Source organism: Castor canadensis, chromosome 4 (genome assembly GCF_047511655.1).
Source record: "Castor canadensis chromosome 4, mCasCan1.hap1v2, whole genome shotgun sequence".
NCBI classification, from domain to species: Eukaryota; Metazoa; Chordata; class Mammalia; order Rodentia; family Castoridae; genus Castor; species Castor canadensis.
The window spans coordinates 180,830,293-180,853,774 of NC_133389.1; the positions used below are offsets into that span (position 1 = coordinate 180,830,293).

Genomic DNA, 23,482 nt, shown 5'->3' on the forward strand with positions numbered 1-23,482 from the left:
CATTTCCTGCTTCTTCTCACCTGCCTCTTTCTTACCTCAATGCAGCACTTTCCTCTGATGTTGCTTATTTATGGAACTTATTCACACCCCTCCATTCCACCAGCTCCCCCAATCCCTGCACAGAGTTCTGAGCATGGCAAATGCCTCCTACCCCCATTTACTTGCCAGAAAAGAGCCACAAATGCAGGTGGGCCTCTTGCTGAAATAGGAAGTCACTGCCCTTGGAGGGCTGGCTTCCTGCTTCACCTTGCAAATGAATCCTCTGCAGGTAGAGTGCCAGTGCCTCGCCCACTGCACTACACAGGTGTGTTTGCTGAGTGTCAACATCCCCTGGTGTTTACCTGTCATCCAATAATCTGTGGGAAGGCCGCCCAGAGGAGCCCTTTGATGATCAGACACTGAGCTGGACTTAGGCTGCTGGGGGGAGCAAGGAGATCCCATACCCCTCCTCTGCCCTTCCCACCCACAAGGCACCCTTCTTACATGTTGCTGCCTTCTGACAGGTGGTAGCTGGAAGAAACCCTTTCTCTGAAGGTCAAGCCACATTTATTTTTGATAAGTAGCCCTGACCTATTCTCCATTGTTAATGTCTAAAATGTAGTTTCATTGAGGTGATATTGAAGAGCCTCCAGCTACAGTGGAAAAGAACATGGGGAACAGGTGCTGCCTGCCTGGGGGAGTGGGCGGCAGGGACTACTCTCTCCTGTCCTGCTGGCAGGGACTACTTTCGTGGGTGGTCCTTGAGGTACAGCGTAGGAAGGATGATGGTGCTCAGAAGACTTCTTGGGGTCTTTTTTCCTGCTGGGTCAGAATGTCTCTGTCCTAAGGACATCGCATACTCGTCCTTCCTTAACTGGCATGCCAGACTCAAGTCTCATGGCTTTTACAATTCTGCTTTTAACCTTCAGCCTATAAAATGGGGAAATTGGGTTTCCCCAGGAGTTTGACTGCAGTGTCCCAAGTGGGGACTACATAGGGCTATCATTCCATAGGAGCCAAGCACCATGGTAAATCTGGGGTCGGACTTTGTTCCAGCCATAATTATCTGCTTTGAGTCTCATGCTGAAAGGTAGAATATGGAAGTTTCAGTCAAATGTAAATGTCTTTCTTTTGACTTCTTCTATGCCTGTCAGTCAGCCAGCCAGATACCTGAACACGGCCTGTGACGACTCCATGGAGGAGTCAGTCCTCTGTGGGGCTGGGTGGGCGTGCCAAGGCTAGGACAGGATTCATGATTGGCTCGTTTCTGTTGCCAACAGACTTGATTCTGCTAAGAGACTGTGAACGTGATTACTAGCTGTCAAGTTATGTTATTTGGAAAGTCAGCTTGCAAAGCAGATGGTCCTGCTGCTGACTACCAGAGGCTCCATTTAAACAAGGCTTATCAGCTCCCCTAACTAACGTTTGTGAAATAATGTTTTCGAAGAGGAGGTTTAATTGGTAGGCAGCTAGAGATGGCCCTGGAGACACAGAGCCAGGGAAGGTGGCCAAAGGATCTTCTAAGCTAGGGACTAGGGAGTGAAGCCAGCTGTGGAGGTGAGGAATGGGGGTCAGTCGGACAGCCCTGAACCGGATGCAGCCTTCCTTCCAGGCAGTGGGAGGCCTGCCTGGCTGCTGGTGTGGATGGAGCAGTGAGATCAGCTACGCGTTTTTGTTTTTGTTTTTTTCTTTTAAAGCCATAACGGTGATATACAGCATGGAAAAATTCAAGGGGTGCTGGTATAGTGGGATTCGTTTAAAGAACCATGGGAAAATAAAGCAAATGCCACTCAAACCTATAGAGTATGATTTTTTTTTAAGAGAAGGGGAGTCTGGCTTTGTGCAAGGAATTTAGGCTTTGGAGTGACAGGCTCTGGAGCATTTGTGGGAAAGCCCAAGTCTCCAGGGTGGTGGGGAGGGACCATTCTGTGCACCAGCCCCCACGGTCTGGCTTGACTGGGAATCCACATGGCTGTTGTGGAAACCTGGTGCTTCCTTCCAGGGGAGAGGTGCTGAAAGATAGTGGACAGGCTGGCCCTGGCCACAGAGGCTCCCTGTAAGATTGGGTGTCATCTGAGGTGGCTCCAATGGGTTCTTCTGCAGCCTGCATCATAGTACGGCAAAGCACAAAACCTGGAGTGGAATCTAGACAAAGGCACAGCATTTGGGTGACACTGACGGTTCAGTAATTGAACTCTAAAGGAATGCTATTTTATTTTGCTTTACTTTGGGCTTTATAAATGCCTAATATAGCAAGCAAATATATTTTATCTTAATTACAGACAAGTCATTTTTATATTAAAGTTTATCTCAGTGTTTGAAAGTTGCTGTGGTATCAAATAGTGATGTCGGACCCTAGCAAAGCTGGGAGCCCTATGTTCTGGTCCTCTCACTGCCCCAAGCAGTGGTCTCTCTCTACAGTCCCTAGTGCCAACTTCTCAGCTGACAGACCTGGGTGACCTTCACACTGTACAGCTGCAGCTGTGAGGGTTTAGCCTTTTGCCAAATCTCATTAGACAGCAAGCCACCCTTACCTAGTCACTTAGCACTAGTGTTTTTCTCCATAAAGTGAGGCAAGCCTTGTCCCTATAGCATTGCAATAGAACACATTCTCTCTTTAGATAGAGATACTATCTATCTATACAATGAACCAATAGAAAAATGAATAAATGAGTGAAAATTTGCTATGAAATGCCTCCTGGCAATGTCAGGATTTCTTTCATTTCCTTTTGATTAGTGTTAAATTCAGTAATAATCAACATGTTCTGCTACTACTTGGCAACAAAGGACAATGCTGATGTTTACAAGGACAAAAGAAATGATGTCAGTACAGGAACGGGCACAGGCACCGTGACCCCAGGACCTCTTCTTGGTGAGTTGTGCAGTATTGGAAGCCCCCACCCTCTCTGAGCCTCTGCATTCCCCTAACCCGATGGGCTCCAGAAATGTCCTAATGGCCTGCCTAACTTCTACTTTAGAAGTTGGTGGTTCTTGGGTTTCATCAAGGAGGGCTGCTTTATTGAAATGAGAAGGTAGGATGGATCTGTACTGGGTTGTCACCTCTCAGAGAGGATGTGGCAGAAGTACCCCTACAGGGAGCCCTTGAGTTCAAGCCCCTGAGGTCACAGGTGCACCTAACCTGTGACCTTTTGATGGTGGAAATCATGTTGAAGTTGAGGCCACTGATGGTGGTCAGATGTGTTTTCAAGCATGTTTTATTAAAAAAAAAAAATCACCTAGCTGCCTTTCTGATTAATTTCATTCAACTTGAAAATTTAATTTTGTTCTGAGGCAAAAATCCAGATTTCCAAGAGATCTGACCTGATTCATCCTCATCTCAACTTTCAGTGCCATGGACACAATAGATACCCAAAAATTTTTGTTAGAGGGTTAAAGTGGAGACTTGACTGACTGTGCCCAGGGTCACCATGTCCCTAAGGAATGCCTGGCCTCCTCTACCGTGAGCACCTTGTCTAGAAACAGCCTCCAGCAATCTTCGGCATTTGTAGGCCTAGAGGAGGCTGTGTAGGCATCAGTTTGGTTAGGGACACGGTATTTATTGCACTTTCCTCTGGAACATTTAAACAAGCATACTGAAACAATACATGTATGTTCAGGACAGTGTGAAGAACCAACATGTTCAACTGTGTAAATACTATGCTGGATCCCATAACGGCCAAGAGCAGTACCCATCCGTGGGAGCCAGCAAGTAGCAAGTGGGGGAGTTTGATGGAAGAGAAACTCAATGTGCGTACTGTGGTGGACAGCACTTATGCGGAATGCCTGGCCCATGGATATGCCGATCTGTAAGGAATCTTCCCTGCACATGGCAACGTACCCCTAATATTACTTTAAGAGACAAACTGCGGTTTTTGCCCAGAGGCCAATGGGCCATCACCCAGGGGAGCTGTTGTCCTTGTTTGTCTCTTCTTGTGCTCCTGGGAGCACACTTGTTCCTATGTAAAGTTGGAAAGTTACAGTTTTTAAAACAAGTCATTTATTTGATTCGAATCGACTTCAACTGCATGGTTAGGGGAACTGCTTTAAACAAACCTGCAGCATGTGAGAGATTGTGAAGATCAAGCCCTAGGATGTGTGTGCAGGTTTAGGGAGCTGGTCTGGCTCCGATCCGCGCGACCGGGTTCCAGCCCGGCTCTTGGGCCCGCCCGTCGCCGCTCTCGCCTTCGCTGCCGCGCTCCCGGTACTCTGCCGGCAGGGCTGGGCGCGCGGCCCGCGGTCCCCGCACGTCGGCCCCCGCCCGCCGGCCCCGCCCCGCCCCGGCGCGCATTTCCATTTTAAACCGCCACCCGCTCGCCCCTCGACCGCAGCCGGCGCAACTGCCCGCGCGTCGGGAGCCCAGGGAGTGGCGAAGGCTGAGGAACCGCCGAACTGTGCAGAAAAGGCCCGGAGATGCGCACGGGGCCCGCGCGTAGACAATGAAGCCGCGGGCGCCGTCGCCTGCCCTGGGCTTTGCGTGCCGCGGCCGCACCTGCCCGCCAGGCCGTCCCCGGGCCTGACCGCCTGCTTGCCCATCCCACCCGGCCTCGGCCCCGCCGGCCCATGGCTCGGCGACCCGGGACCCGATTCCGGCACTCGGGCCGCGCGGCTCACGGGCCGGCGGGCAGCAAGGGCGCCATCCTCGTAGCCTGAGCACGGCCTTGCTGCGAGCGGGGGGCGTGGGCTCCACTGACCGCGCGCCCGCTCTCTGCCTGGAGGGATCACTGCCTGCACCGCGCGCCCCGCGCCTGCGGGCGCGCTGGATGCGGCGGGGTCCCGGGGGGCGGCGTGGCGGCCGCGACCTCCAGGGACATGTACCTGCTAGACGGTAGCGGCGAGCCCGCGTCGCCGCCCGCGGACGCGATGCCGCGCGGGACGCCCCCCAGGAAGACGGTTTACCGCATCTCCGTGACCATGGTCAGGAAGGAGCAGCTGACAGCGCCGGGCTCCAGAGGTGCCGACCCACGCCCGGCTCGGCGGCCCCGGCCGGCACGCTCACCGGACGCACCCGGGCGGCTCGTGGAGGAGGCGGAGGAGACCGCGGACGATGAGGACCGCGAGGGCCGCCAGCCATGTTCCTGGGACTTTCGCACTTTCCGCACTCGTAGCACCGGGCAGCTGGAGCTCGGGCGGCTCCGGCCGTGCACACGCAACCCGGAGCCCACGGACCTGGCCGGCAGCCCCACAGCGGTGGAGGGACCCGGCTCGCCCGCGCCTGGCAGCCCGGGTGTGGAGGGGACGGGAGCCGCCCCCCTGCGGCGGAGCCTCAGTTTCAGGCACTGGAGCGGGCCTGAGGCGTCGCGGGACCCGGCCCTGGACGGCGGAAGGCACCACAGCAGCTCCGGGAGCCTGGCCTGGGCGCCCAGCGACGAGGCCGAAGCCGACCCCGAGACTGCTCTGGAGCCCCCGGCCGCCGCGCAGCCGGCCTCGGAGAAGCGCAACACCTTGGATGTAGGTGAGGTGCTCAGCAAGAACGATGCGCTCTCAGATCTGGAGCGCTGGGAGCGGAGCAAGAGCAAGAACCGCACGCTAGACAACAGCGACCTGCAGCGGCTAGAGCGCGCGCGTGCTGCGGCTGCGGGCTCCGGCGCGGGCCCCGGCGCGGGCCCCGAGCACCGGCTGCTGCGCTTCTTCAGCGGCATCTTCGCGCGCAGGGACGGCGCGCCCGGCGGGCCCTCACCCCGGAGCGGCGGGTCGCGGTCGCGCGGCTACTTCAGCAGCCTGCGGCGGGCCCCGGCCGACGCGCACTCGTCCAGCGCCGAGAGCATCGACGGGTCCCCGCGCAGAGGTGGGCATCCTGGTCAGTGGGCTCTAGGGCGGTTTGGGGAATGGTGGGAACTGGCCCAGCGCTCTAGCAGCCAGCCACAGGGAGCACCCCGGGATTTGGGAGCTGCTAAAAGACCTGCCATCCAAGGTCACAAGCCAGCAGGTGGCCGCGCAGCTTTGAACTCGCATACTGTGGTTCTCCCTAGCAGCGCTGCAACATCATGGATGTTCTCCACTGCTCCTGATCCTGGCTTTGTGTGGTCGTGCTTTTCCGGGGAAACATCACCTGGCCTGAGTGCTATGTATGTTCCCCCCTCCCCTGAACCCCTCCCCTTGCTGCGTGCTTTCTGTGATACCTGTGGAGCTGCTGACCAAGCCAGCCTCAGCGCTGGAAGCTGCTGCGCAGGTGCAAGTCCTGGCCAGGAGAAGACAGCATGCCTATTGGTTTGCCCACACTCTCCTTCCCAAGCGCAGGCTGCCCGTGGGTCCTACCATCTGTGGTGTGGCTTCTACTGATTTGGTGCTCCCACCTGTAGAGTTCTGAGTAAAGTTAGCTCACCAGGGGATGGGGCGGAGGGCAGGGCTTTCGCCTTCTCCACAGCCTTTCTGCTGAGCAGAATCTCAGCAGGGAAAGCAAGTCTGCAGCAAGACTGTGTTTCCCAGTTGTGCATGTTGCTAGCCAACAGGCAGGATGTCCACAGCTCCAAGACCCATTCTGAGCCTCCGTGGTCTGTTCTCTTGCACAAGGCACATGGGGCTTTGCAGGGAAGGGTGTGTGTGTGTGGGGGGGGGAATCTATGACAATATTCACCTGCACTAATCAGTGAACTTTCTGATAGTATGGGAGTTAGAAGCCTCTAGAAACTGCAGAACACTGGCTGCATTTCTCCAAATCTCCTGAAGGGAAGAGGCTGGGGTGGCGTGTATGTGAGTGGTAGATTGTTACCCACTACTATGTGGGAGCCACAGGCATGTGACTGCAAATTTCACCAAGGGAAAAAACCTTAATCATAGCCCTTGCCCTAATTACCAAATGCTGCTGCTGGCAGAGATGAAGGTAGTTGAGGCAGTGGAGTGTGGTCTTTCTGAACCGGTTTCAACTGCTAAGAGGGTGTTCCTCCCAGGTGGACTTCACGGTCAGCTGTGGTTGAGGGACCACCGTCCTTGGTGACATGTTATTAAGGCAAACTGAAGACCCACTGTCCTGCACTTCTGCTCAGTAGTGGTAGCGAGCACTTGACACCAGTGGCTGACTGTGTCGTGGTTCACACCTGAGTATTTTACTAGTGAGGCTGTGTATAATATCAAGTTACCTGTAGCTGCACTTGGTTGGTTCAGTTTGACATATACATCTGGTTTTTGTTTGCACATTGTTTGCCTCCAACGGTTATCCTGTCCCGCCCTCCCTCCCTGGCCTCAGCATGTGTTACTTTGTGGAAAGAGTTGCTTTGCATGAAGTTGCTGTTGCCATTATTTGCATTGAAGTTCAAATCCAGAGGTCCCAGCTCTCCCTCTAATAGCAGGTTTGCATCTTTTTTCGTGTGGACTTCATGGAAGACAGTAATTAGCTGCCTGGGTTCCAGACAAGTACCCATTTTAGAGATGCCTGGGCAAGATTTAGGATGAACACCTGTTGATACAAGTCAAAAGCATTTGGGGTCTTGGTGTTTCCTTTCAGGACAAATAGATTGAAAGTGCATTGACAATAGCAAAGTTGTGAAGTGTGTTGGAATCCCCTCCCCCCAGAATAAGCTAATATTAGTAATAACTATAGTGCTGCTAAGTGTGACTCTTGTGGTGAAGTTACGTTGGTCAGAGAAACAGCAGCAGCTCTGTTAGCATTGTGGGTTGTATAGAAAAATGTTTTTTTTTTTTTTTTCTTATGGTGCTGGGGTTTGAACTCAGGGCTTTGTGCTTTTGCTCACAAGGCAGGCACTCTACCACTTGAGCCACACCTCCAGCCCTGTTTGCTTTGGTTATTTTGGAGATAGGGTCTTGCTTTTTGCCCAGGCCTGACTGGACCACCATCCAACTCTTTATGGTTCCCATCATTGCTGGAATAACAGGCGTGTACCACCAAGCCCAGCTATTGGTTGAGAGGGTGTCTCATGAACTCCCCGCCCTGACTGGCATCAAACCAAGATTTTCCTGATCTCAACTTTCCAAGCAGATAGGATTACAGGCGTGAGCCACAGGCTCCCTGATGAAAAATGGAGTACCCAGTGATTCAGAACAGCCTTGTATCAGTTGTAGCCTGTTTTAGCCACCCAAAGAGTTTGCCAAGCATTTGTAAAGAAAACAGACCTTTTTGGGCTTCAGAATTGTAGATAAGCCGTTGTTGATGGGAACACGATACTCATCATGAGGCCTGTCACTGGCTTCCCTTACATTTAGACATATGTTGAATCTACAGTTATTAACCCATAAAGGAACCAGAGGTGGTAGCATCCAGAGTAGGCTTTCCTTCTGCTAAAATCTTTCCTCTTTCTTACACTTGAGCTGGCTGCAGGAGAAGTAATTTTAAAACACTAATTACTGGCTCAAAAAACCAAAAATCGTATGTTCTCCCTCATATGTGAACATTAGATCAAGGGCAAACACAACAAGGGGATTGGACTATGAGCACATGATAAAAGCTTTAGCACACAAGGGAGGGGTGAGGATAGGTAAGACACCTAAAAAACTAGCTAGCATTTGTTGCCCTTAATGCAGAGAAACTAAAGCAGATACCTTAAAGCAACTGAGGCCAATAGGAAAAGGAGACCAGGAACTAGAGAAAAGGTTAGATTAAAAAGAATTAACCTAGAAGGTAACACCCACGCACAGGAAATCAATGTGAGTCAATGCCCTGTATAGCTATCCTTATCTCAACCAGCAAAACCCCTTGTTCCTTCCTATTATTGCTTATACTCTCTCTACAACAAAATTAGAGATAAGGGCAAAATAGTTTCTGCTGGGTATTGAGGGGGGGAGCGGGAGGGGGTGGAGTGGGTGGTAAGGGAGGGGGTGGGGGCAGGGGGGAGAAATAAACCAAGCCTTGTATGCACATATGAATAATAAAAGAAAAAAAAATAAATAAAAAATACAAATCATAAAAAAAAAAAAGAAGTTTCCACATAAGAGAGAGAGGAAAAAAAAAAAAAAAACACTAATTACTGCACGCTTTCCATAGTCTACTTGGCTTCTTAGAATTAAATGCTCAGCCTTAGATAAGGTTCCTCTGTTAGCCTAGGGAAGCAAGATGGTTTGAGTAGTCTTGTTCTAAACACACACAGGCCTCAGAATGTGCACCTCGCTTTCCTGGATTTTTTTCTCCCCCTTTCTTTTTGCAGTACTGGACTTTGCACTCTGGACCTTCCCCTGCTAGGTAAGTGCTCTATCACTTGAGCCCTGTTTTGCATTCGTTAATTTTTGGATAGGGTCTCAAGTTTTTGCCTGAGGCTGGCCTCAGACAAAGGTCCTCCTACCTTTGTCTCCCACTATGCCAGGTTTATTGGTTAAGATGGGATCTTACTAATTTTTTGACTGAAATGGCCTCAAAACTCGATCCTCCTGAATTCTACCTCCTGAGTAACTGGGATTACAGGTGTGTACCATCATGCTGACCCTAGGTGTTTCCTAGATTCTTAACTCAAGGCATTTGGGATGAAAGGATCAAAACACCTATCTTCTTAGATGATTCTCTGTACTTTCTGATCCATTTGACACTCTCATCTCTTCTGGCCTTTTCGTCTTCTTTCTAATGTGGAACCTTTGCCTCCTGGGGTTTCAGGGATGATTTGGTGTAAAGCTTACAGTTTCAGTGAGCTGGCAAACACTTTAGAAAAACTCTGTCTCAGGGCAAGGGCCATCTGGCACTACCTGATGCGTGTGTATTTGAGCAGAGTCTATTGACATGCTTATTAAGTTATTGACATAACTTAATACTGGGAAAGATCAAATGATAAACAATCAATGACATCTGAGGTTGTCACCCTCCAGTGCGTGCCCACTGCATCCCAAAGGGCGCTGTGAGAGCTACCCTGCTAGTACCTCCTTGAACCAGCTGCCAGTCCAGTGCTGTCTTCAGAGTATTCTGTGACTGTCTAGAGGATTGACTACAGCAGGAAAGTGATTCATTGATAGTTCTGAGGCTAGCTCTTTAAGTTAGGAATTTACAGCTGATTTTTGACAGCACGTTTTATTCTTTTATTTATGATTGATTGATTTGTATCACTCAATTAGTGTAGGGCAATAGTCTGTTATAGTTTAAAACAAACAAATGAAAACCCTTTAGAGGAGGAAACAGCAATTAAGTGAAATAAAGTTACTAACATAACTTGAGATATTGTTTTAAACTTGATTTGAATGAAACTATGTAACTGAAAGTTTCTCATTTGAAACATTTTGAACTGATTATACACTCAGTCTTTTGTTACTAAAACTGAATATTCCTGGAGTTCATTTTTTATAAGCTCCAGATCGAAGTGTAAGAGATCCCCGAGGATATGAGAGAATTCCAGGGGCTGGAATTGCTCTTCCAGAGATGAGCATATGCACTTGGGGTGCTGGAAAGAGTGGCCTTAAAGGTCAGCTAGGGAACCTTCTTGGAGGTCAACTCCTTGGAGCTTGGCTAAGCCTCACTAAGCTGAGCTGAGTTTCAGCATAGGTCACCTGCTAGCTTCTCCATGGCTACCTGGACTGGGCTCTAATACTACAAAGCAATACTCAGAAGTAGATCCATTGTGGCAAGCTGTTTGTTATGCAATTGACAAATACCCTTTGGTTTTAAAAATTTTAGTTGGGTTGTTTTTCTTATGCACTAACAGACATTTGTTGAGTATCTGTGGTGTTCTGCATTTATCAGGCAGCAGATCCCTAGAGCTGACTAAAGCACAGTTCCTGTCTGCAGAGGTCACTAGCATATTAAGGGAGATTGAGAAGTTCTGGTGAACAGCAACTCTAGGTGCTTAAGGGAAGATCCCACTATTTCTCTGCACTGTGTTATCTCCACCAGAGTGCATGACGTGTGCAGTGATGACCTCACACATGCCTGCCAGTTCTCTAGTGAGTCCCTGGGACAAAGTGTGTGTTGTTCCTCTTATTACTATAGAGCCAAGGGCTCCGTGTATAGCGCCTAGCATCTTGGTAAATGTTGGTGGGAGATGAGAGAACCAGAGGGACACAGAAGATGAAAAAGATGCCCTTGAGTGGGGGTGGGAGGGGTCGATGGAGGCTTCACAGATCTGTGAGATGAGCGAGACCTTGCTGGATCAGTAAGAGTGTACCATGGGAGAGAGAACTGTCCGGCAGTGAGTTGGCTGGGGTTTCTATAGTTAACGCGTACACATTCATTTCTGTTCCCCACATCTATTCGACATGTACTAACTCTCTGAGCATTAAAAAAAAAAAAAGAAGCTACTGTTTTTATAATCTTGTTTGTTTGTTTTTGTAAAAATATATTTTTGACATAAGGTTTTTGTTTCTGAGAGAAAGTCTCCTGTAGGCTTTTTTTTTTTTAATCCCCCACCTGTGTTAGGGACCTGACCCAGGACCTCCTGTTACTATTTTTCAATGTAATTATTTGAAACAGTTATATTAACTTAAATAATGTTACTGTGAATAAAATGATGAAAATAAGGGAAGTGTTCTATTTATTGAGGGCGGCCTCATGATTGAGCCAGTGTGTGTACAGCTGTGGCGTTATCACTAGGTGATTAAGGACAGAATTGGTATTAAGGTCAGCAGATTAGCAAAAAGGGGGAGATTATTATCTTTCCATTATTTTGAGAGAAGAACCATCTGCCCACAATCATTTGCTGTAGGTTTTGTTGAGCCTAAATTAGAGCCTGTTCCTGCTGAGTTTCCCTTGTTTGTGGGTGACAGCCCCGGAATTCTGCTTCTTAGGATGCAGCTGGATTGACGCAGGCATTCACCTTTGTCAGCTGTCTTTTTCTCATGTTCTTATTTGCTGGAGACAGTAATGTAGATACTTCTAGCACCTAAAATATGTAGTGCTTGCATTTTATTTGCCTGGTTTTCACCCAAAGATGGGTTTTGGCCCTTTCTTTTCTTAGAATCTCTTGCTATTTTCATTTTCTCTGTTGGTTTCCAATTCTGACATCACTAACGGGTATAAACACTGAGAAAGCTTAGTGTTCAAGAAGCTACCCTGGCCCAGAAAATGTAGCACACTGCTCCCTCTGTCAGTACCAGGGTGCACAGGGGGAGCATGGGAAGGAATCCTTTTAACTTTTCCTTATCTAACAAATGAGGATCATTTTACTAAGCGCATTCTCTCCGAAGGAATGAAAGGAGGGCTGCTTTCCCTACACTGCCCTTGGCCGGGAGCTCTGAAGAAGTGTTGTGTCTGCTTCTGGTGTGGTCCTTGGTGGAAGAGGTTTGCATGACATAATAGCATGCCAGCTGGTTTGGTCCACGTGCAGGAAGGCTTCCTTTATTCAGTGGGCTGCTGGTGGGGACCAGTGGGTAAGAAATGGATTTGAGTGGACATCCTTTTGTTTGGGATGGCTGGCAGAGTGAGCCCTGTGTTCCCTCCTGTCCTCTGTGCCTGTGTTCATGAGTACTGCTTTGAGCCAGACTGCTGACTGTCAGGAACTTGAGAATGGACCCTGTAAACAGTGCCATCCGCCTTCCTGATGCAACCCCTGCCTTCTTATCCTCAGTCCAGAGCAGAATCCTTCAGAGGCCACTTCTGTTGGAGGGCCAAGGAGGGGGGACCCTCTTTAGGGGGTTTTAACACGTTTTTGCCTCTGTGCTCCAATGAGCTTTAAAAAATCTGATCACTTGCTGTCCTGCAACCCAGTCCTGCTGCATTAGAAATGGGTGTGGTTACCTGTGGTGCCCATGGACTCTGGGGCTTGGTTCTTTCTCTTTGGTACTGCACAGTGCATGAGCAGCTCCCTATCTCCCATACTCAAACACAGTCTTCTGAGAACCTGCTGTCTCTCAGCTTCACAAGTTGATGCCAGTTCTCCTTTCCTGTTCTGGTTTATGGCAGACTGTGGAAACCATGTTCACTGAAGACACTGAGGATCTGTAATTTGGAAGAGAAGACCAGAAGTGTGGAGCCTTTCTCCCAGTATTGGGGAAGCAGATGTGAAAAGAGCTCAGTTGTTGGCAAAGATGAGTGAAACTTGTAGGGAGAAGGATAATGATTCACTGTCAGAAGCACAGTGACAAGGCCGCCATCATGGGTGGGGAGTTCTCGTTGCTGGGGGCTCCCATGCCAGGAAATGTTGGGGAGGCTGTGGGCTATGTTGTCTGGTGTCAGGATTCATAGTCTCAGAATCCTGTCATTTTCTGGAGTCCCAAGTTCTAGAATTTTAGTGATATTTGTACTTGGCTCTCTCTCAGGAGGGTAGCTTTTTCCCAAGTGTAAAGAGATGAAGATATATTTGTCTAGAATTTCCTTGGACTACCCTTCTGCCTGTCTCCTCTGGTGCGAACTTTGACTCTCACTTGCTTTTGCTGAGACTTAGAGCTCTACCTGCCTGTGGGGAGGTCATTTCTGCCTTCTGTCCCACAGCTGCCCCCTTGGGCAGGGCTTCCTAGGCTCAGGTTCAGTGAAGAAGCCTCTCACAGTCCTGATCCCTTTGTCTTTTTGGCAGCTAGGTGGTGGGCGATGGATTCTCTGACAGCGTTTCCTCTTTATTGCTTTCTCTTCACGCCTAGACTCAAAAGCTGACTTTAGGTGTGTGAGTAATACCGCAGGGAAGGAGAGTGATCTTCTGTTTATTGTGGAACACTTAAATTGCCCCAGGGAGGAAGCTGAGTGTCTAGAGTCTTTGGAGTGTGTTCTAGTCTTGAATGCAGTGCTGTGGTTAGCCAGGTGACACAGACACACTTCGCAGCCACCCAGAGCCCTGTCTGCTCCCCTACGCATTTAAGAAGGTATTTCATGCTTCCTCCTGACCAACTCTCTGGAAGACGCAGAAGTGGATGTGAAAGCGGGTTCTAACCTCTGCAGCCCAGTTTTGTGTCTTCGCTTCGTTTTACCCGTGAACAATATACCTTGCAAAAGACTTATAAACAGAAACATCTACTGTGTGGGTTTGCTTGCATTTCTGGTTGCTGTGAGGCATCCACCAGCCCAGGTGGATTTCTTACAGCCTGAACCTCCAAGTGGAGGTTAACTTTGTGTTTTGCCTTCGTTACTTACCCTGTGTTTTCTGATGACCGTCAGTTGAACCTCTTCTTTTGGAATTATTGACCACTGTACTTAAGATTATAAACGGGGAGGAAAGTCATTCCCTCCTCTTTGGTGAAGTCTCCCTCCCACCCCTCATATTCTTGTAACTCGAGGGGAGCTTACTTTGTGGCATATGGACTCATTTCACTCCTGGTACAAGCCAAATGTGCTTATCTTGGAGTGCCATAGTGGATGTGCTGTGTCCTCACATCACCTTTCACGATCCCTGCCGAGCTTTCCTCTTGGGAGGGATAGGGATAGATGGATGGACGGATGGACAGACAGATGGACAACAAGCATTGAGGGTATTACCCAACAACTACAGTAGTCCAGGTTCCCAAAGGAAGCGGTTCTCAGATTGTGTTTTATTTAATATGTATCACATTTAATATTTATAAATGGCACCTATACAATTTAGAGATGAAATTAGTATTTACTTATTTACTTTTTGCAATACTGGAGTTTGAACTCAAGGTCTCACACTTGCTAGTCAGGTGCTTTACCACTTGAGTCACTCTGCCAGCCCTTTTTGCATTGATTATTTTTGAGATAGGGTCTCACTTTATGCCCAGACTGGTCTGAACCATGATCTCTTTACTTGTGCTTCCCACATAGCTGGGATGGCAGGTGCCTGCACAGCCATTGCTTGAGATGAGTGGCCTCAAATTGTGATCCTCTGATCTCCACCTCCTGAGTAGCTAGAATTACAGGTTTGAGCCATTGCTGCTGGCTAAGTTTAGAATTTTTTTTAATATTTAATTTAAACTTGATAAATTTAACTTTTCAAAGTGTGGATGGCCTCTTAGGTGGAGAAGCTTCAAGTTGGAAGGTGCAGGTGCTGAGGTGTGACACTCTCTATGTTGCTGCTGTGAGAAGAACACCTTTTTTTAAGGGACCCTGGATACCCATCCCTCTCCCTCTTGGCTTGATTGCCACTCAGCTAGGTAAAGATAATCATTGCTGAGGACACTCATTTTCCTGCTAAGGTTGAAACCCAGGTCCTCAGCCCCTGTGTATTATTTTTTAAACATAACTGTGGGGTGCTGGCTTCTCTAAGGCCTCCTTTGAGAATTGGGTGGTTGCTTGTGACCCAACAGGAACTATCCATTTTATGGCAGCTTGTGGGATATTCACTTGTCAGGCTCAGAGCTTTATCCTAGAAAAAAGGGGACATGGTGACTTCTTAGGGTTTAAGTCAACACGTTTTCTCTTTTCTAGAGTGCAGATGGGAAGCTGCTGGGAAAGGCATGGAGCAGCTTTTTCATCTCTGATGGGCTGTCATTTGCCATTGGTTTCTGCTTGCATTTTGGAACTGTAGCAGTGCAGTGTGTCTGTGGGTGCCACTTCTCCATGACTGAGGTTGTCTTACACAATTGTATAGCGTGTTCCCGGGGATGCTGAAGGTATTCAGGATCATGTAGTGGTGTTTTCCTAGGACATTGGGCCAGTCTGATGGGGATAACTGTGGTGTACAACCGCTTATGACTGTCCTGGAGCCCTTTGCTCTTGGGTTCCCTGTGTCCCTGATGTGGCTGGTCGTTCCCTTGTAGTTGGAACCTTCAGAGACCTGGTGTGAGTGTTTTGGCTGTGAATATTCTGTGGTTTCACTGAGATGTGGAACAGTTATAGATCATGGTGTCAGGAGATTCTCCTGCACCTATAACTGGGTGGTGGGCATCTTTGCTGTCCTAATAAGCATTCCTAAGAACTGAGAGTCTCTCTCCTGGTCAGGTTTGGCCATTGCCTGCCTGCGCATTCATCCATCCATCTGTGCATCCATCCATCCATCCATGCATCTGTGCAGCCATACATTCATTCATTCAGCAGAAACTCAGCAGTACTCACATTTCAGGCACTCAGCAGGACAGGGTTCTCATCTTCCTTGGTCACCCTGACTCCTGTTGGTCCCTCTTATATGTGGCTGTCCCTTAGATGCCTGAAGTGTCTTTTGCTGTTTCTCTTGGGGAAGCATACAGGCCCCTTGTCAACATCAGTGTCCTCTTCTGTTTTCCTTCAGGTTTTCAGACCCTCAGAAGGCCTGTAGTGCTCCCCTATATTCTGATCAGGGTGAAGGGCCCTCACTGTTCCCCATTTAAGAAGACATTTGAATCTTGGCAGCTGAAGGCCCATGAGCATTTCATTTTCATTGAAAAAAAGACCAGTCAGACCATACTGTTAGACCTTTTTAATTATAAGAATCAAAATCAAAATATTTAGCTCTTTTTAGGAGCTGTAAAGGTGTTGGGTCTGTTTAAGCAGATGTCTCGTAAGCAGGGATTAAGCAGACGGCAAGTGAGTTCCAGGCAGGAAAGAAGAGGTAATGTCCAGGATGAGTAGAAGATCTGATGGCTGTGATAATTAGATCTTCTGTCCTGGTACATGTGACTAGTAATAGAAGTTGTTCAGGAGCTATCTTTGTTCATGGTTTAGGAAGGCACAGCTTCAATATTGTAAATTCTTTGCTTTCCAGAATAAAAATTCCAGTGTGCCCTGTACCATGTCATGGACTCTAAAATTTGACACTTGCAAGTTGGACCTCGGCATGAGCGTGAACTTAGTCACAGCCACTGATCCAGTCAGGTTCTGGTTCCCAGGACTCAGGCATCTGATCATCCGTCTTCCTAACTGTCTTCCCACTCTCACCTTCTCAGTCCCAGTGAATCTGATGGGCTTTATTACTTAGGAGGTTGCTCACTGGACATGCAGATCTGAGCCTTGGTTTCCTTATATGAAGGATGAGCTGTGATTTGAAAAGCGAACATTATTCTCCGCAGCACAATCTGAACGTCCACTGTCAAGCAGGCTCACAGTCTTTAGGCAGCTAATTTTCCACATTGCAGTCAGTCTTTTGTGGCTCTTCCCTTTCTTTAAAGAGAAAGATAGATATTGATCCCTTGGAAACAGAGTTCTCAGGTGCTACCTGGTATAATTTCAGTTTTTGTGTTCCTAGGAGGTGAGTGTTAACCAATGCTGCTTGTACCCAGGAATTTTGGCCCCACGTAGGCCTTAGAAACTTGAGTTTTCATTTGTCAGAGGTGCATCTTTGTAGGTGACAATCTGCCACGTGAATCATGGAAAGGTCATTCATCTTAGATGCCAGTTTAAAATCCATGTTAGGTGAGTTTCAAACAAATTTATTGAATGCATATCTGTTTAATTTGATAAAATATGAAAATAAGAGCATGTTATTTATGGCTTTGTGTGTGTGTGTGTGTGTGTGTGTGTATGCGTGCACGTGCACGGTACTGGGGTTTGAACTCAGGGTCTACACCTTGAGCCACTCTGCCAGCCCTTTTTTGGGATGGGTTTTTCTGAGATAGGGTCTTGTGAACTGTTTGTCTGAGCTGGCTTCACACACCGATCCTCCTGATCACTGCTTCCTGAGAAGCTAGGATTATAGGCGCAAGCCACTGGTGCAGCTTGATGTGGCTTTTTCCAGGACCTGTGTCTACATGACCTGCTAGCTTTTCATTTCTTTGGTTTCCACAATAAACAGGAATGATGTCTTCATCCAGTCAGATTAAGCTTTATTCACAGGGCATAGCCAGAGGTTTATTTTGAGATGTGAGTAGATGTAAGGAAGGTCTGCCAAATTGAAGTTCTCAAGTCAAGAACTTCAAGGGAAAGCAAGCATTCCAGGGAGTTTGGGCTCTGCTGGAAGGGTGCTCCCTGGAGTTTTCCTTTTAATCTCTGTTTTGATCCTGGACCATCAGGTTAGAACTTTGTGTCATCCTGGCCTGTAGTGGGGCAGAAATGTCAGTGTTTGAGGTGTGTCTGACCTCTAATTTTGCTTCCTCAGTGTTTTGGGGATCCTGTGTGTGTGTTTGTGAGCCCATTCTGTCCCAAAGTGTCCTTTCATTGTGGAGGTGGTAAGGGTTCCTTCAGCTCACCTACCTTTCATATTGCTAGCTCCTCTGCTTCCAACACACTCATGGAACTTTCTGCCTTTCCTTAGTATGTCCTGCAGGTGCTAGCTACTTTCAGGGAATGCTAGATCACCATGTCAAGCTCCAGGCCCTGCAGAAGTCGCTCACACATTTGCATGAGTGTGAACGTGGGAACTGTAATTGTTCCATTTGTTGAGATTTTCATTGTGACCCTGTGTTTCCCCATAAAGATTTAGACAAAGGAGTGGTCACCAATGCAATAGGGGCCACTTTCCATTTTACTCCACACAGAGGAAACACGCTGTGGGGTGCTTGGGAGACAGTGTGTGTCAGTGACAGAGCCAGGGCTGGGCCCCTCATCCTGCATCTCAGTCTGGCCCTCCTGCCACCCACTGTGCTGTTTGAGGAGTTAAACCCATGGGTCCATTTTAGATGGTTTTGATGCTGTGTCACAATAATGCACCTACAGCAGCAGCTGTACATCTCCATTCCATTGGCCAGGCTGGGTGTGTTAGAAGCACTTTGGAGCTGCAGTACCTTGATTGTAGCAGCAGCCCCATGTGGTAGGCATGAGTGGGTCCTCTATAGAGATGCCTGTGCGGAAGTATGTGGAGGTCTCCATTTACAGAGAGACTCAGCAGGAGGTGCCAGGAGGCCCCTCTCCCTCCCCCCCAGCCAGAAGCTTCAAGGCTCCTGTTCTCAGATTTTACCCTCCTCTGTCTCAGAACTTTGTTTTCATTCCCTGGCACCGAGACACATGGGAGCTAGAGCTAGAGTGATGGAGAAAGTGAGGTTGTCACTTCCACATGTCCCTGGGCTGCCCACTGGGCCCAGCTGGGCTTGCTGCCCTTCTTAGGGTTTTAGAACCTCACAGTATTGAGTGTCTCCAGTAATGAGCAGGAATCAGTGGACCAACTAGTTCTCCTGCTCCAGAGCAGGCAGAATAGCTTGGGCTGGCAAATGGCTCGTGTCTGTAAGCCAGAGGGGGACAGGACAGTTTCCAGGTTAAATTTTGTTCAGGGGCATAGCTGATTGAAGCATTTGATGCAGTGTATTCAAAACACTTTAGAAACAGAGTTGAGTTTAGAATAAAAGTCCAACCATGGATAGTGTTGTTGTGTCCCTAGCTTCTTGAAGCAGAGGATGCCAGCGGGCGCTGGGTGCTCTAGGTGATTAATTTGGGGCCCAGCTCACCTGGAGAGGTGAAGGCCCCCTTACATGGGTATATTCACATCTGATCAGATGGGCATGCTGGTCTTGAATTTTTGTTGCTCTTTTATGGTCTTTGGGTGAAGTCATTATATTTCTTCTTTGTGATTTATTTTTTCCTCCAATCTGGTTGTAGTATTGGTTTTGAGAAGTTAAAATCAATGGTTTTATTTTCAGATCTCTGAATCCAGCCGGATAAACACTGGGGTCTAGCCTGAGGGTTTGGCATGGCTCGAGGCTGCTATTTTAGATACACCAGAAGCCTTCTCGGAAGTGTTCGCCCCTGGCTCTCCTCCAGTTAGGCTGCCAACTTGGGATCTCAGAGAGCTCAGATGGGGGTGTCAGGAGCATTGGGGAAGGGTGGTTCTTAAGATCCTTATCTACCACCCCAGTTCTGCACTATAGGTCTGGGCAGAGCCCAGGAGAGTCTGTCCAGGTGATTTTGGGTCCTTGGCCCCTTCCAAGGGAGCCCAGCTTTGGGGAAGAAGTACCCACCAGCACCTGTAGTTAAGGTCATGCACCTGGCCACAGGGCTGTCACACCTAGGGACAGTTCAGACCTCTCTGCTAAGGGATGCTTCAGTTTTCTGTCATGCCAGGGGAAAGTGTCTCTTTTGGGGGAGGGGTTACTGGGGTTTGAACTCAGGGCCTTGCCATTGCTAGGCAGGTGCTTGAGCCATGTCCCTTAGCCTTTTTGCATTGTTTTTATTTTTTTTCTATTTTTTTGAGATAGGGTTTTGTGTTTATGTCCTTCACCCTCAAGACCCAGCTTCTGAATGTCAGCACCTCAGAGAAGCCTGCAGACCAAAACACTCCCCAGCTGGCTTCCCCTCTCACCTGTCACTTAGCTCACTGTTTCCTCCATAGCATTTATCACAGTTTGGCATGACATGTCTCTAGATCAGTGCTTCTCAAAGGCGGGAGCTGGGTTGGTGTGGCTGGTATGAGTTGCGTGCCTGGTTTCAGAATGCTGAATGGACAAAGGGATCAGTGAGTGGATAGGATCCCCTGCTATGGGCAGTGGCACCAGTGGAGTAGGAAGGTGCTGTGGATGGGAGCAGTACCCTTCCTGCCACCTGCATGACAGCTGCTGGGCCCCACATGGTCTGTGCATATTAGATGCACATTTTTGCTCATCAGGGTGGGGCTTTGGTTGGGCTTCTGGTGGGGGCTCGGTACATGTGCTGCAGAAGTTCAGATGGGGAAGGCCACAGTAAGTGGTTAGCTTCTTAGGAGGTGGGCTCTGGGAGGAGAATAGCATGCAGGATACATACCTCCCAAGGCCTGCTTCCTGTCCATCTTCCAGCCTGTGGGTTAGTTCTGCTGTAGGGATGGCAGGGCTGGGAAGGAGGACAGCTCAGGGTTGCAATGCAGTCTCTATGGAGGGCTCAGGCTCCTTGGGTGTGAAGAGGGGAAGGGCCTGGAGTGGCAGTGGCTCTCAGAGCCATTTTAGTTGAGCCAAGGGGACTGGGCCTTTGTACCCATTACCAATCTGGTTGAATCTGCTCTGCTGTCCAGTGTTCAGCCATGGTAGTGAAGGGAAAGGGCACTCAGCGTAGAGTGGTCAGCCACCAACATCCCCATAGTCAGGCCCGGAGGGCTTCATTCCTGAAGGGAGGGACTAGCACCCACCATGATGGCGCGGAGGTGCTGCGAAGCTCTGGTCTCAAAAGCACTAAGGAGCCATTCCTCTAATAATAGCACTATATAGGCCTTAAGTGGAAGAGTTAACTGTGAATTGATTTCAGTGGTTTTCACTCACACACAGAAAATTATGTATTTTCCCCGAACAGCCATTATTCATTCCTCTGGTGTAAGTGCAGGTCCTATGAGTTGGTCCCTTATTTACTTGGTAGTTCTTGGCTTTTCCAGTTGAAAAAATGGTGGTTTCGCTGTCTACCATTTTGCAAAGTCCATCATGAATGTTTTATCAAAAGCAGCAGAAATCACCACCTGACACTTGTCTGTCCTAGAGGTCCATGGCATAGAGAAAAGGATAAGGAACAAGACCAGAAAGCTCCTTTTGACTAACCGTCTAGCTCAGACATCTCCCTGGGGCCTTGGGAGATGTTTCCTGTCATCTCTGGGAAACTTACCTTGTTTGTGTATAAACATGGGAAGCTCTTCTTCCACCTGAGAAGTCACCTGTGAATAGAAGGCAAACGTAGCTCAGCCTGAGAGGACAAGTCAACAGCGTGGGTATACACTAGGGTGTGTTTGGTGCAGGTTTCTTGTCCTGGTTTAATCTGAGTGACAAGTGACAGGGATGCTGGCAGAGACCCCAATGGTGTTCTGTCTCTGAGGCAGTGTTGAATGGTGCTTGGTGGGCACAGGGCCTTGGTGGTGGGTGAGAAATGCTGACCACCTCTCATTAATTGGGAAATATGTATATTAAAAGATCTTGGCTGGGCATGTAGTCCCAGCTACATGGGAGGCATAGGGAAGAGGATCTCATTCAATGTTGACTGTGGACAAAAAGTGGGAGACCTTACCTGAAAAAATTACCTAAAAGCATAAAGGCTGGAAGAATGACTCAAGTGGTAGAGTGCCTGCCTAGCAAGCAGAAAGCCATGAGTTCAGGTCCTAGTACTGCCCCCCAAACTCTTAACGTCTGTTATTTTCCTATTAAATAGGCCTTGTAGTTTCAAAACCAGGTAAGAATCTTTGGCATTCATGGTGTGAGGAATGAGAGGTAGAGAAATAATGGGGACCTTTCCCTTGCGTTTCCTCCTTAATTACATTTCTCAGGTTGTAGACTTGAAGGGAGGCATCTCACACCTTTCCAGTTCTTGGAGACATAAAAGGAACCATTTTGGCCGTGAAAGTACTTTAGTGCCTTTGCTTATTATAAAGGTGGTACATGCTCACGGCCAAGTATGAAAACAGGGTCGGAATTGGCAAAAGAGGAAAAAAAAAAGTCCCCAGCCCCCTTGCCCCTGACAGGTGGCTGCCACAGAAAATGTGTTAGTGTTCTTCCTGCTTCCTTGGCAGTTGTTCATTAGTACACGGCCTAGCTAATCGCTGCTTGGCATGCAGACACGTGTGCAGGCTACACACGGTCTCTGACCCAGATTTTGTGCTCCACGTATTATACTTAGTTTATCTTGGAACTTCATCTGTGAAGAGCCAGATTTTGCTCTGAGTATGGTATTTGCAGGGGTGAGGGCTACACCCAAGCATATGACTGTCACAGCAGTGCCTGTGCTATGTCATGTAGAGCCAACCAGGGTACCAGGGCCAGTGCAGCCTGAGCACTTCTCTGGGTGAAAGAGGTCAAAGGCAGCTGTAAAGGAGGTAGGTGGCACAGAGAGACCCACTGTATGGCAGGACCATGTGATCTGATCTGAGCATGTGACTGCCCTTCCTGGGGAATGTGCTGAGTTGATGGAGGGGGTTCCTTTGTAGTCACCAGGCATCATTGTCAGGCAGATGCTGATGGCCTTTGTGACCATTGTAACCCCCTCTGGGTGGACCTCAGGGATTCTCCCCCTTCAGCAGACCATTGGTAGTTCTGTGCAGAGAACAGAAGGCCCAGAAGGTACTTGGCTGGGAGAGGGAGAGCAGTGTTCCAAATTGGGCACTGCTGTTGCAAGAGCCTACACAGTGATTATTTTCCAGTTTTCAATGCATCACTTACACCAAATACCAGTTATGAGGGACCCAAGAGTTATATGGGACCATGCATTACCCGGAGGACATTTAAGCATGATGGTGGAGGTGGGAGCCTCACAGCTTCTGCACCTGTCTGTGCCGTGGTGTGTTAGATATGAAGTCACAGACCAAGACCCTTGGAGAAGAGATGGACACGTTTGTGAGCTGCAGCCCAAAGCCATGTGAAGGATCCCGGCTCCCTGAAACCCTCCCCCACTAAACCTAGACACGCTGGGACACCGAGCACCAGCCTCGGGCCTGTGTGGAAGCTTGTTCTTTCAAAGAATAGTAGAGTCTAACATGTGGGAGCTGGGAGGACCAAAGGCAGCTGTCTGCTCTTACAGACTAAGGAGGCCTCAGAGATCAAGTGACTTGCTTGGGCTTCCCACAGGGTTGTGTGGTGGGTTTGAATGTGCATCTGGAGGTGTTGGTTTGCTTATCAACTGTCTTGCTGCATTTACTCCTCATGCACGGCCTCCAGATGTGGTTTCCCACATTAGTGCTCATTCCTGTGTCTCCTGTCAGCCCTAAGGAAGGGTTGCTTCTCAGTGATGGACAGTGATGACCCCTGATGCCCAATGGATGCTCTCTGTTGTTAGCCCCTATGTCTGACATATGTGACCCTGGGCCCCATCATCCACTCTGCCTCCTCCCCTTGACCCCCACCAACTTCTTAATCTGTTTGGGCCAAAATTCAGGAGTTGAAGAGAGCTGGTTAATTCTGATGGTGTTTTCTGTAGTGATCTGTATTCATTTTTAGGTGTTACCAAGCTAGCCCTTATTAAAACATTTATTGCGCCATG

At 48.8% G+C, this 23,482-nt stretch overlaps 1 protein-coding gene across 10 annotated transcripts in view; it reads left to right on the forward strand.

Moving 5' to 3' along the window:
* The window catches only part of Agap1 (ArfGAP with GTPase domain, ankyrin repeat and PH domain 1), a 497,350-nt gene that overhangs the window by 133,248 nt on the left and 340,620 nt on the right, over positions 1-23,482 (forward strand). For 4 of the 10 annotated variants that reach the window (XM_074072051.1, XM_074072054.1, XM_074072052.1 and 1 more), the window contains exon 1: positions 4,789-5,764. The exons of the other annotated variants lie outside the window; for them this stretch is intronic. In XM_074072051.1, coding sequence (XP_073928152.1) covers positions 4,789-5,764 — 976 coding nt within the window. Of the gene's footprint in view, positions 1-4,788; positions 5,765-23,482 lie in introns of those variants that run through there. 10 annotated transcript variants of the gene reach the window in all.